General features: G+C 32.1%; 1 protein-coding gene across 3 annotated transcripts in view; it reads left to right on the top strand.

The window, feature by feature from the left end:
- Positions 1-14815, top strand: part of IPO11 (importin 11) — a 150889-nt gene that overhangs the window by 32075 nt on the left and 103999 nt on the right. For 2 of the 3 annotated variants that reach the window (XM_081054101.1, XM_081054103.1), the window contains exons 7-13: positions 2124-2182; positions 6604-6652; positions 7917-7987; positions 10447-10639; positions 11323-11475; positions 13013-13056; positions 14504-14594. In XM_081054101.1, coding sequence (XP_080910227.1) covers positions 2124-2182; positions 6604-6652; positions 7917-7987; positions 10447-10639; positions 11323-11475; positions 13013-13056; positions 14504-14594 — 660 coding nt within the window. The remainder of the gene's footprint in view (positions 1-2123; positions 2183-6603; positions 6653-7916; positions 7988-10446; positions 10640-11322; positions 11476-13012; positions 13057-14503; positions 14595-14815) is intronic. The other variant, XM_081054102.1, reaches the window with a different exon arrangement.

Genomic DNA, 14815 nt, shown 5'->3' with positions numbered 1-14815 from the left:
GAGATGTTTATTGAGAAAGAATTAGAGAAACTGATAATAAGGTTATATACACAAAATTGTGTAAGTACTGAATTTAATGATTAAGGAATTTTTATGAGTTCTCTTGCTTGTCGAGTTTTCTTGCTTTACTCATTTCAAAGTTTAACTCCTGACAAAAAGGAGGAAGCTCTACTCTACATTAGCCTGCTTTAAACTTTTTAATACCTCCCCATCTCAAGGTCTTAGATTCACATTAGCATTTCTGTGGCATTCGACCTGGAAAAAAAACCCATAGCATTTTTCTTTAAAATACTTATTCTGTCCAGCTATAAATGTCTATCCTGTTACAACTCAAAGAAGATTTAGGACTAGAATTTTTGTTACATATAATCTCTTAAGTTTATACCTATGTGCATTTAGTATCGTTTAGACATTCATTATTTCATTCAACAAATTTATAGGCTGGTGGTTGGTGCTGGGGAGACAGACATAATAAAATGGCTACACAAATACATGTGAAATAACATCTGTGACAGAGGCTTTACTGTTGTTAAGGTAACTGATGATATGGTTAGAAAAGTCTTCCCTGAGGAAATGAGGTTTGAATCAAAACCATAAAGTGAAAGTTGTGATAGAGGGAGAAGGAAAAGACCCTTCCAGGTAGTGTGGACCCAGGTGCTGGTGGGAAAGAGCATATCCAGAATAAGGGATCAATTTGAACCCTATTCTATTATGATGTAGTAACTTTTGAGTTGTATATAATTGATGTATGAAATACATGGTCTTGTATAGACAGTGCATTCTAAACCTATTTTTAACACACTGCCTTTAGACTTCACCTCATGAACACTGACTCTTAAGTTATGTAGATACCAGTGCTGTCTGTAAAGTTGTTTTCTGAAAATGAAGTGGCTTTAAATTTTGTAGTCTTATATAAGTTGTCGTCATTCCCATTGTTACTGAATTGTGCTGTTTTACATATATTATATACTACTGAATCCTTTAGTAACCGTATAAAGTAGGACTTACTAGCCGCATTTTCCAGATAGGAATGTGAGATCTAGAAAATTGCCCAAAATAATACAGGTGTAGACATTGGAGCTAGGATTTAAATACAAATCTGACTTCAAATCTGTTTTCCTGCTTATCTCCCTATACACACCAGTTTACTCATAAAATGTGATGCTTATAATTCAGTACTATAGTCTATTCCAGATTTGGAAATAGAGTTATTTTTATATCCCTTTTAGGAGATACTATATTTTCATTAATGTAGACTAATACTGAATGAAGATTTTTGGTTACTATTGAGGCATAGTTTAAAGTTTATGGAATAGAGGTAACTTTCTCAATTTCAACCTAGAGGGGTTATTGCAGGTTAGAGGTACTAACAATTATATAAATAAGGTTAGAGGTACTAACAATTATATAAATTAAACTAAATTAGAAATATGTATAGTTATGATAAGTGAGAGCACTGCTTTTTTATTTTGTTTTATTTTTTTTTAATTGGGGAAGGGGAACAGGACTTTTATTGGGGAACAGTTGTGTACTTCCAGGACTTTTTTTTTTTTCCAAGTCAAGTTGTTGTCCTTTCAGTCTTAGTTGTGGAGGGCGCAGCTCAGCTCCAGGTCCAGTTGCCATTGCTAGTTGCAGGGGGCGCAGCCCACCATCCCTTGTGGGAGTCGAACCGGCAACCTTGTGGTAGAGAGGACGCGCTCCAACCAACTGAGCTACCCGGGAGCTCAGCGGCAGCTCAGCTCAAGGTGTCGTGTTCAATCTTAGTTGCAGGGGGCAGAGCCCACCATCCCTTGCGGGACTCGAGGAGTTGAACTGGCAACCTTTTGGTTGAGAGCCCACTGGCCCATGTGGGAATCGAACCAGCAGCCTTCGGAGTTAGGAGCATAGAGCTCCAACCGCCTGAGCCACCCGCCCGGCCCCGAGAGCACTGCTTTTGAGTCACAAGAGCTTGGCTTTAGTTCCATCTTTCTCACTTAATAACCATCCAGTTACCAGAAGTCACCTTGCTGTATCCAAGCTTGATGAGGTTTTGTGATTCTGAGTCTTTATTATTATGATCATGATTTTAGGAAGATAAAATATGAAAAAATAAGATGCAAATAAAACTTGATTTTACTTTTCAGTGCTGCGTAAGTTAACTGTTAATGGATTTGTGGAACCTCATAAGAATATGGAGGTGATGGTAAGTAAAAGAAGTAATTGATTCTTTGTGACTTTGGGAAAGTGCTTGGTATTTTCCTGAAAATTTTAAAGCTTATTTTTTTTTTTTTACTTGTCATTCATTTAAAAGTTTTTATTAACTGATAGTCTAGTGGTTTTGTTTGTTTGTTTTTTACCATTTTGTGTATGTTAATTATACTTTTGGACTTGTGGCTTGTTTTCACTACATCAAAGCAGCTATTGTGTGAAGGAGAGGAAATAGGTCTAGGATAGTTTTCAAGATGACATGGTACATTAAAAGTGTTAATTTGAATTTGAATTCAAGTGAACTGTAAATTTCATTGCTATTATAACAATATCAGTTGTGCCATAGATAGTTATTTATATGCTTGATATTTTCCTTTGTCTGTTGTTATATACTTAAAATGAATTTTCCCTATGATCATAACATTTATGCATTCTCTTTGCAATCAATCAAAAAAATAATATACAAGAAGGGAAAACTCCATTGATATGCCCCAAAGTTGTGATATATATTCATTGTTGATATAGAGTTATCTACTTTTTCTATATGCAAAATATATATTGCATATGTTTCATCCCAAAACAAAATGGGATTATATTATACCTACTCAGATCTGTATTAGTTTTCACAGTGAGTTTAGGTTAGCTGAAATGTTGCGTTCTATGGATTGCCTTGGAGGGCTGCACAGAAATTGTGGAAAAGTACATCGAATTGGGTCTTTGGGTCTGCTCTAGATTTGACCTGAGCCACTCATTCACTCATTAATTCATTCATTTATTCTTTGTTTCTTTATTTTATTTACTTTCATATATTAGAAAGATTTTGATTGAAAAAATGGTTCTATTAAAAGAAGTTAAAAACTGCTAATATACTTCATTATAAAGTGATGACTGTTTTGGTCTATAAAAGTGTTACATGCTATTTTTTAAAAAAGTTAAACACAGAAAAGGAAACAGGAAATTTAAAAAGTCATTTGAAAATTTACTGTCAGAGATGTTGCTTAAACTTGTAAGTATCTTTTAAGACATCTTATGCATGTTTGTTCAGATATACTTTTCCTCTTCGTCGATTTTGTATAAGTGGGACTATGTGCTATTTCATTATTTGCTTTTTCTCAAACTTAGTATATTATGGATATTTTTCTCATGTCAGCGATATTGTATATGTCATGTCTTTAATGATTGTGTGGTAAAGCCATATGATTACTATTGGTAGACTAATTAAAAAATTATAACATTAATACAGGCTGCCTATAATTTACTTGTACAATTATTTATTGATGGACATACAGGTTGTTTCCAATTTTTATTTGTTGATAAATGATATTGGGAATAACATTTGGGTATATACATCATTGTGTACTTTTCTAATGATCTCTTTAGGATAAATTCCTAGGAATGGAAATGCTGGGTTAAATTGTATGCACACTTATAGTATTTATATATTACCAAATTGCCAGAAGAGACATAAAAAATCGACCATAATTTTAAATAGTTTCGTTTTAAATATTTACATTTATTACCATACTGCCAAAAAGCAATTTCCAGAAACCAATTTGACAGCTCCCCCTCAATTCCCTTACTGTAATGTAAGTTCCATGAGGCAGAGACTTCTATTTATTGTTCACCCCAGAGCTTGGAACAACAGTCTCTGCCATATAGTAAATGCTCAATAGTTACTTGTTAAATGAATGAACATATGACCTGGTAGAAACATTGCAAAAGGCTCAGTAATTCTTATTATATGTAATATTATTCTGAGTATTATAAAATTATATTACATAAAATATTGATTATGTTCGTCAGGTTTTTTTCCCCCAGCAAAACCAAATTGATTTGAATCACATTCTTACAAACTGGAATAGTGGTTTGCAGTAGATACTGTTCGTATTTTGTGGGCCTTTGGCTTTCCCTTGAGTCTTCTATCTGCAGAAACCGTATGCCAGACTTCACTCAGTTATAAATGCTGTATTGTAGCATTTAAGGTATATTAATTGAGTAGTTGGAAAGAGGACAGAATTTTAACAAATTAAAGACATCTTTTCAGATAACAAAGATCTTAAAAATAACATGGAACTTAAAAGATGCTTAAGAAGTACCATATGATAGTGGTGAGATCTTGGGTTCTGGAGGCAAGCAGATTTGGATTTGAATATCTACTTGGCCTTTTCTTGACAGCATAGCCTCTGGCTATTATCTTCCCTGATACTGTTTCCTTTTTTGTAATTTGGAGATGAAATAATAGTACCTACGTCATTGGATGTTGTGAAGGTTAAGGGCGATAATGATTTTTGTAACAAGTTCAGCAACTATTTAAAGGCTGCTCTGTAAATTACCACTTAATGGCTAGTTTAATTTGAATTCTTAGTCTATTATTTTGTAACATTGGTCAAGTTACTTAGTTTATTTAGACTACAGATTAGTCACCTGTCTATAATTCTTTAGACTCCTAATTCTCTTGATGAGCTTACTAAAATTGACGGTTTTTGTAATTGTTTTTACTTTCTTTGGAGAAGTCTGATGCACTAATTTTATTTAAAAGAAAATAGAATAAAATTCCTTCCATCTTATAGTTACTGCATGAGACCATTGGACCCTTATATAAATTTAAGGTACATATGGGATCTCAGTGATCTTGTTCTTCCTATATTGAAATATTTTGCTATTTCATCATCCTAGGAATTATTTTATTGTTACTTATCATTACTTACCAGTTACTCTCAACTGTGCTTGAAATGACTGAAATAGTATGAAAATAGAAGAATGATGGAATGGCCAGAAATAGGAAGCAATATGGAAATAGTGGTCCTGCAATTTTTTAGTTGTTGCCTACTGTATTGCATCATCTTCCAAAAAGGTATACAAAGAAGACTGGAAACACTGTCTTTTTACTCTACTTTTAGCTTTTATGTAACACAACTGAGAATTCAAAATTTTTCATTTTCTGCCCAGAATGTCAGAGAGAAGAAAATTGACAGAGGAAGGTGTTTCAAAATTTTTAGATGAGTCAGAAGATGGATGCTCTTAAAGAGACATAGAGCAGCACTCTAGACCTACAGGTCTTCAGATGATGACATCCTAGTTGAATCGTCTGAACCTGAAGAACTGATTAGTGAGCAATGTGTTTCTAAGGACAAAGAGGAAATGTAATAATCTATTCCAGTTAAGTCATTTGTCTGCTGGGCCTTCATCATACAATATTTTGTGACAAAAACCTAGACCATCTCAATTGCTAAAAGGACACGTGACATCTTTTATGATGTTTGTACTCCAAAATTTATTGATACAAAGAAGTCTGTGGTAGATATTTAAATTCTTAAAATGTTTAATAAAGTTGTTATCCCTTTATATTTAATCTATAATCTTAAAAATGTGTTAAAATATATATTAAAAAATAAGGGTTTATTGGACCCATATCTGAAAGCTAATTTATATAACACTTGAGATTAAAACCTCTGCTGTAAATAATCAGTACCATTTATTCATATATTGAGTACTTAATTATTGCCAAATACCGCTTTTGGATTCAGGGGTAGAGTAACACACAAAGCAAAGTTCTAGCGCTTAAGGAGCTTATATTCTAGTGGGAGGAGACACATAATAGACAAACAATATGTCGGCGGTCATAAGGACTGCAGAAAAATAAAACAGGACAACAGAGAGTATTTAGTGAAATATGCCTAATAAATAATATCTTATTGCAAAATGATTTAGGTAACTGAAATGAGACATTGAAGAGATGAAATACGATATGGTAGTTCCTCTTTTTCTGTGGTTACGTTTACCCACAGGCAGCCATGGCCCAAATAAATTAAATGGAAAATTCCAGAATAAACAATTTATAAATTTTAAGTTGTGCATCATTCTGAGTAGTGTGGTAAAATCTCAAGCTGTCCTGATCTATCCTTCTCCACTCCCCCCTCTCCGTAACCCCTCCCCCCAGGATGAATCCTCCCTTTGTCCAGCATATCCATGTTGTCTGTGCTACCGTTAGTCACTTAGGATTTGTCTCGGTTATCAGGGAGAGAGAGAGCGAGAGCACATTCACATAGTTTTTATTACAATATGTTGTTATAATTGTTTTGTTTTATTTTTCATTATTAATCTCGTGCTGTGCCTGATTTATAAATTAATCTTTATCATACATATATATGTATAAGAAAAAACATAGTATATGTAGGGTTTTGTACTATCCAAGGTTTTAGACATCCACTGTGGGATAAGCCCTGCGGATAAGGGGGGATGACTGTACTTATTTTCTTGTGTAAGAATTGTTTATAATAGTGGAATGTTTTTTACTTTATTTAATTTTAAGTTTTCAAACTCATGTGATAGGTATGTTTTACTATCCTTAAAAAGTAGAAGGTAAATGTTTATAGCAGAATAATCTGAGACACTTTACAAAATATTGTTTTCTAGGGTTTTTTACATGGAATATTTGACCGTTTGAAACAATTTCTGGAATGCAGTAAGTACTTCCATGATGGTAGTTTTTCCTGTAGAATCTTCATTAGTACCTTCTGCTCTGTACTGGCATATCTGTAGAAAGATTAAAATCTTGTATCTTGATAGTTAATTTTCTGAAGTTAAGTAGGAAGCTCAGTTTTGTTTTCATACACCTGTCTTGTCTTGAGTATTGAGGAAACCTTTTTTTTTTTTTAATCTATTTTGTGTTCATTCCTTCTGTATTTCTACTGCTACTGCCCTGTTGCATGCAGACATATTCAATAGTTATATGTTTAACAAATATTCATTAAGTGTAGACGCTATGCAAATGCTGTTTTTTTATTATAGATTCTGGTTCTTTGAGTATATTTAACATATCTATATGATATAAATTTCCTTAAATGGTACTTTCATTTTGTAAATCCTTGTTCATTAACCTTCACTGCTTTACCTGTAGGACCCTTTCTAATCCACCACTCCACATAAGAGAATTGAGCATTTACATTTGTGTTGTGTTATCCTGCTGGTCCCTTTGTTATCCTTTTCTCTCCCCTATGATTGTAAGCACCTCTGCTCAGGATACACACACACACATGTGCACGCACACACCCATATATATACCTTGTATGCACACAGAGGCATATGTATATAAATCTTGTATACATGTGTGTTTTTATGTATAAGTGTGTATATTTGAGGCTTACTACCCTGAAAAGATACCTGAGTGTACTCACCTTCAGGGAGTTACTGATTGTTTCATGTCAGTCATTTTCAGTTCAGTAAAAACATTGTGGAATCTATTGCCAGGCACTGTTTTGGGTACTGTGCATACAAAGATGAATAAGACAGTTCATATAATGTAGTTTATTTTCTAAAAATGTTCATTTTTCTTTGGTTATCCTCATGGGGGAAGCAGAAGGAGAGGAGCATGAGATAAATGATGAGACAGAATATGAAGAGTATGATTAGAGAGGAGAGTAATTGATGCGCTGATGGTCATTACTCTGAATGTACAAAGATTAATTATTATGCCAGGGAAATTGTCAGAAGAAAATTGTCAGAGATACAGGAAAAATAATGAGTCTGTTAATCTTTGAGTGCTTTGTTTTTACTTATGTTGCTTGAAAAATATTTCAACTATGAATAATTTAGATTTTGAAAATGTGACTTGATTCATGGATAAAATTGTTACCCTTTTACTTTAAAATGAGCTCAGTTTGTATTTTAGGATTGTGATTTATTGAATATTATAAACTGTACTAATATTTGAAATGTATTTTTAACAGGTAGAAGTATAGGTACAGATAATGTATGTAGAGATAGACTGGAAAAGACCATTATTCTTTTCACTAAAGTGGTAAGTTTTCTTTTTATCTTAATTATGTTTCCTCAAATAAAATGCACATATGCAAACTTAGTAAGGAAAACAATATTTTTATAAGCATACATTTTTACTTTTGTGTAAAATAACTTATTTTCTGACTGTTTATAGGAAAAGTAACAAAAACCCTTTGTATCTTGAAGCCTTTAGAATGCATATAATAAGCAAATTTATATAACATATATTATAATGTCTAGGTCATCTTGATGTAAAAATTTAGTCCTAATAAGTATTAGGAAAGTTGATTCCTTCAAAACTCATTATTCTCAGACCCAGTGGAAAAAGCAGAGATGAAAAAGATGCCAGTGCAGCAGAGCAGGAAGTGGATAAGATGTAGCTGGCAGGATAATATCACAGTCACTATATTCAGAATGACAGATCATCATCATCAAATTAAACATCTTTTGAGTAGAACTGTATGGATTCACTGTGCTAGGCAATGTATATAAATTTCTGATAAAATTAAGCTTTTTAAAAATATTAATTTTTATGAAACTTTGGGCTTCGGGGTTTAGGAAAAATACAAAGAATTGGCTTATAGTAATCAGGAAGACCTGGTTTGAGGACTGCATTGTACCGAAACATATAGTTGAAGACAGATGGCAATATCTGAATCTTTAGTCTCTTTCCCCTTTTTCATTGAAGGTTCATTAATAAGGTTGAGGGTCTCTGTTACCTGGGAGGGGAGAAAAGGAGTATAAATGAGCTGCTCTTATTTTTGTAGTTAGGTAGCAGTTACTTTTAGTTTCGGTTGTCTTCATTTCCAATGCTCATGTTCCACGTAGCCAACAGCAAATGCCCGTTTTCCAAGATCCAGTAAAGCTGACTCAGATCCTTTACGTTAAAAACAAAAAACACAAAGCAAAGTAAAATAAGCCGATGTGGTTAGTCTGTGGGGCTGTGCTGTGTTCATAAATAATTTTACGTATGAAATTCATACTTATGATCCCTATGACTTTATTAAAGCTTTTAAAATTGGGGTAGTTCAAACATAACTCCAAATAGAATTGAGTAACTTTGAATCAGCTTCAGCAACAAACCATACATGGTGTTGATCAATTCTGTTTTATCTGTATGCTTCCTCCTGCCATCCTTGCTGGTTGTTTTGAAGCAAATCTAGGTATCAGACAGTTATTATCTGTAAACATTTGAATATGTGTCTTTAAGTGACAGGGGATTAAAAGAACAACAGTCTTAACACCGTTAGCACATTGAAAAAGTAGAAATGATTTCTTAATATTATCTAAATATTTAGTCGGTTTTCAGATTTCTCTCTTACAGCTGGTTTGTTAGAATCAGGATTCAGTAGTGTTAGTTCTCATTCCATCTTTCTTCCCCCTTGCTATTTATTGGTTGGAATAATAGATTGTTTCCTGTAGAGTTTTTCGTGTTTTAGATTTGGCTGCTTAATCATGATGTGTTGTTTAACATGTTTCTTTGTCTCCACACCCCTCTTCCTCCCAGAATTCTTAAAAATTTGTAGTTAGCTGTAGAGGCTTGATCACATTCAGGCGTGTGTGTGTGTGTGTGTGTGTGTGTGTGTGTGTGTGTGTGTTTGTGTGTGTGTGTGTGTGTGTGTGTGTAGGGTGGGGATGACAAGAATATTTTGCAAGTGGTGCTGTGTATTTCCTGTTGCACCACATCTTGAGATACACAATGTCGGGTTGTCTAAAATCGACGAGTGAGCTATCAGTTATAAAGTTCCTCAGTAGTCTTTCCCCTGTTGATTTTGAAGCCATTGATGATCATGGCCTACATCCATTTTGATTAGGGTTACAAAATGGTGGCTTTCTAATCCTATTATTCTTTTTGCATTTATTAGCTGGAATTCTTCTATAAAGAAGAAATCTCCCTCATCAATTGTTTGAAGCATCGAAATACAATTCATGCAGGAAAAGCAGGATAATTTTTTTATTTTTTTGCCTTTATCTATTATATCAGGTCCTCGAATAACATCGTTTTGTTCAATCTTGTTTCGTATTATAACATTGATGAGATGCTATTGGAACTTAACTCTTGTTTATATAAATTAACCTATGGTAAAATTGGTTTTGTTACACATCATTTCGAAGAACCTATTGATGATGTAAAGTGAAGATTTACTGTACTTTTTGAAGGCCTATCTTTTATATTGTATTATATTTACCCATTGTTAACAAATTAAATATGAAGTGCTTCTGTTTTGAACCCTGTGCTAGAAATAATAGAAAGTGCCAGTTATGAGATATCTGATATAAACCATATTATAAGATGTAAATCAAGACATAGATTACATGTACATTACACATACATTACATGTGAAACTGCATGTGCACAGACTCCATTAAGGTCAAAACTTGCTAAACGTTTATTAGCAAAATTATAAGTTGTACTTTTGGATGATTATATTCCAATATTAATTTGGGGAAAATACATTTTAATTTTTTTCTTTGTAGCTTTTGGACTTCTTGGATCAGCATCCCTTTTCATTTACTCCTCTAATTCAGAGATCACTGGAATTTTCTGTAACCTATGTATTTACAGAAGTTGGTGAAGGCGTTACATTTGAACGATTCATTGTCCAATGCATGAATCTTATTAAGATGATTGTCAAAAATTATGCTTATAAGCCATCCAAAAATTTTGAAGGTAATGCTTTACTGGTTATTTTTTTCATTCTCTTACTTTAATCGAAGTGTTAATTGCTACTTTTGTGTACTTTTTAAAAAATTCATTTAGTTAAGTCTGAAAAAGAAAATGTTGCTGGGATGTGAAATAGAAATAAGGATTAGAGTCTTATTATGTGAATGCCACCTTTTAAAAACCATGCAATGCATTTAGTAAACTGTCTTTTGTAGCACAATAGATGATCAGCTGAAGCTTAAAGAGATTCAAGTACAATAATCACTGAAGCTCATATTGTTGTAGTCTGTGTTTTGTATAATTAAAAATTTTCTCTAACGTTACGTAAAGTGAGGTTACTTCTACACAGTTTAAATTGTTTGTTACATTATTTATGATTTAGCCATTTGCATATGTATTAAGATGAGTGAGAAAGTCTGGTAGGAAAGAGAGAAACATATATAAGTAAGTCACTTCAGTATGGTGTGACAATATAGCATGGTAATGGACAAACTCTAGTGGTAACAAAGAAGCAAGACTGACGTGTGTGTGGTATGAATAAAGAAATGAGTGTCTTTGATAATAAAAATGAAAATTTATATACCACTGTATCTTTTCCCCCAAAAATGTATCTTTAAATTTATTTGTATTACATAATTCAACGTAGGTAGAATGTTTGTATAATTAACTTGGAAATTTTATTTATCTAGATAGCAGCCCTGAAACCCTTGAAGCTCATAAGATTAAGATGGCATTCTTCACATATCCCACTTTGACAGAGATATGTAGACGATTAGTCTCTCATTATTTTCTGTTAACTGAAGAAGAACTGACAATGTGGGAAGAAGACCCAGAAGGCTTTAGTAAGAATCAATTTTTCAATTTTTGCATGGCTATTCTCCCCCTTTCATAAATAGATATCATCTATTTGAATTATAGGTATAATAGCATTGTATTTTAAGTAACACTTGATCTGAGAATCTTGGTTTTTAAAAATTTATCATCCTCTCTTTGTTGGTCATTAGAACAAACTGAGAAGTAGGAAATGAATGACTTATTCAAATACATAGAATTTTCTCCAGAAAGAGACCTTTTTAATATTTAGATGTTATTAGGTATATATCATGCAGTTTAAAACAAAAATATAAAATTAACGGCCTGTGTCTATTATCAGATTAGTTTCTACTTTGTGATTAATTTCATATTATTATTTTATTTGTAGAAATTTTTACTTAGAAATTTGGAGATGAAAATTTCTGAATTGCTGAATAGGTTACCTATTCATATTTTAATTTAAAATAACTTCATGGTTAAAATGTTTTTAACAGATCTTTTTATCTGTTTAAATTTTAGTAGTTGATAGAATAAATTTATCTGGGCCCTTGCTACAGAAAATCAAAAGAATCTTGTGCCTAATTTAGTACCTCTGTGTAAATAAAATACCTGTGTGTGAATTACTTTGACTGTGGTCAGACATAAGCTACAATTTAGCCTCTACTCATCTCTGGCTGGGGGCCTTTCTGTAGTTATATACACGTGTTTCCTAATGTTTTAAAAACGCCTGAAACATTTTGGAAGACTTATCTTCTTTTTTTATCATTTAAAAATAATTGTAGTTTATAAAAAATACAGTACTATACTGTACAGTGTTTTTTTTGTTTTTGCCTTTTCTCATAGCTAAAATGTTGTTTCATGTTGCTTTCTATATGCATAATACATAATGTAACATAAAACATTGAATTCCCAGATTTTTAAAAGTCTCTGAAATATTTTACTTTAAATGTAGGAAATTTATGGAAAATGTGACTAACCATTTAGTTAAATGGTGACTAACCATTTAACTCGTAGGGGCGACTGGTTAGCTCAGTTGATTAGAGCGTGGTGCTGGTAGCACCACAGTTGCTGGTTTGATCCCCACATGGGCCACTGTGAGCTGCGCCCTCCTAAGAAATAAAAAAAAACAATAATCATTTTAACTTGTAAACCACGATTATTGCATTGAAATGAAATGATTCTCTGGATTGTTGTAGTGATAGTGTATTAGGTGATATCAAGTACTCAGGAAGTGAGTGCATCAGGTAATATCAGGTACTCAGGTACTCTGGAAGTGAGTGACAGTACTTTGAACTTTTCTCCATACAGAATTTTTAATGAAAGTGAGAATGCTTATGGATGAAACGCTTGATAGTTGACTATGATATACACAGATGTGATCTGTAGTTTATGGTAATCTATGTAAGACCTTGTGTTTCCAAGGATTTGCTTTCAGTGTTATGTTTAAAATAATTCACAGAAATATTAGACTAATATTGTTTAAAATCTTTGTTTTCCAAACTGAGATTTTGGAAACAACATTATTGAATTCCTGGAAAGCATTATTTGTCATATTTTTAATTGCAGCAGTGGAAGAAACAGGAGGAGATTCTTGGAAATACAGTTTGAGGGTAAGTACTGATAGAAAGAAAAATTGATAGGGAAAAGCTTAATGCTTCTGTAACTCTCAGTTGAGAAATGATACTCTGTTCAAGATTCCAACTATTAAGTGAGACAGGTAGAAAACTATAATGGCAATAATCTATATTTGAGAGGAAAGTACTTAATAAAATTATGAACATTAATCTGAAAAATTATTTTTTGTTAAGTTAGGGGTTTACAAACTGGATTTTTCTTTATTTTGCAATCAAATTGATTGGGAAGTAATTGTCATTGCAGAAATGGGAAAAGATCTTGAAAGTGAACGCTACCTTTTTTTTGTCTAGAGTGATTTTTATTTCCTCCGAAGTATTTCAGTAATTATAAAGCTTCTGTTGATAACGTTATTTATTTTACCATCTGGTTTTTGTTATAAAATGCTTTTTAAACATACGTGTATTAATATGGCCAAAATTTGAAGATTTATCAAATGTGGTCTTTGAACTGTTCTCATTGTGAAGACTTGTGTTTACATAATTTGCCATTATTTCTCTAAAAATGTGTGTTAATGTTTTTAGTTTCATAAATTTACACAGGAAATCAGAGATTATAAATCAGAGAAATTATTAGTGCTTTAAAATTTTTTTTTAAATTCACTGCTTTAATTTTTTTGAAACTTTCTCTTATGGAAATTTCAAACATTAGAAAGTAGAATAATATCATGAACCCTTCTGTATTCAAAACCTCGCTTATCTGTTATCAACTCATGAATAGTCTTATTTTATGTAAATACACCTCCTCCTCAGTTAGATTATTTTGAAGCAAAAATCTGATTCGGCATATCATTTCATCTGTATATATTTCAGTATGTATATTTATAAGATTCCTTTTAAACATAAAGCACAATACCTTCAACATTAAATTATAATTTTCTTTATATTATGAAATATCTGGTAATTCTGTTATTAATTTTAAGAAACAAAATGAATCATTCTTTTAATGTAGCTAACACTATGATTTCTGTTAGTGTTTGTGTTTGTTAAAAGAAATACTGCACTGTGTGATGAATTGACTCATGAGTTGCTAAATATAATTCATTGCTAAGAAAATATATAATTTTTACATGTTAATTCCTAGTCATTTAAAGTACTGAATCTATAAATGAATGTAGTTCCAGTTTGCTCTTTTAATTTAAAAAATTATTACTTAAAAATCTAAATTATTTCCTCAATGTAGTTTTACATTTTTGAGAGCAAAATACAAAGGTATTGAAATAGTGATGAAATTGTTATAATTTGATTTTATTTCCCACTCTGTTTACAAAAAATAGTAATCTACTTTAAAAAAAAAATTAAAAACTAGAAACATTTTCAGTGTTTTAGATTTTTAAGAATGAGTATTCTTTGCTTTATTGTAGAATTAATCAGTGCACTCTACCATTGTTTTCATTAGAACTTTGTTTTTTTTCCCCCTCTCCAGCCTTGCACTGAAGTACTATTTATAGATATATTCCATGAATATAATCAAACTCTTACTCCTGTACTTCTAGAAATGATGCAAACACTTCAAGGTGAGGGATATTTTGTGATACTTTGAATCTATTAATTAAGGTTCATTGAAAATAATTTGAGTACCTACTATGTACAGTGCCCTATTTCCTAGATCATGTAAAGATACGAATTTGAGAAACACCAAAGGTGTTCTTTTCTGAAGGTGTGGCCTTCATGATAGAGAACAAGAATGTTTATAAAAGAAGGCCTTGAGACAGACCTTGTATGTAATAAATTTTGC

This window comes from Rhinolophus hipposideros, assembly GCF_964194185.1.
Source record: "Rhinolophus hipposideros genome assembly, chromosome: 7".
Taxonomy (NCBI): domain Eukaryota; kingdom Metazoa; phylum Chordata; class Mammalia; order Chiroptera; family Rhinolophidae; genus Rhinolophus; species Rhinolophus hipposideros.
Note: the sequence above shows the minus strand (reverse complement) of the source record. Positions and strands in the feature narration are given on the sequence as shown.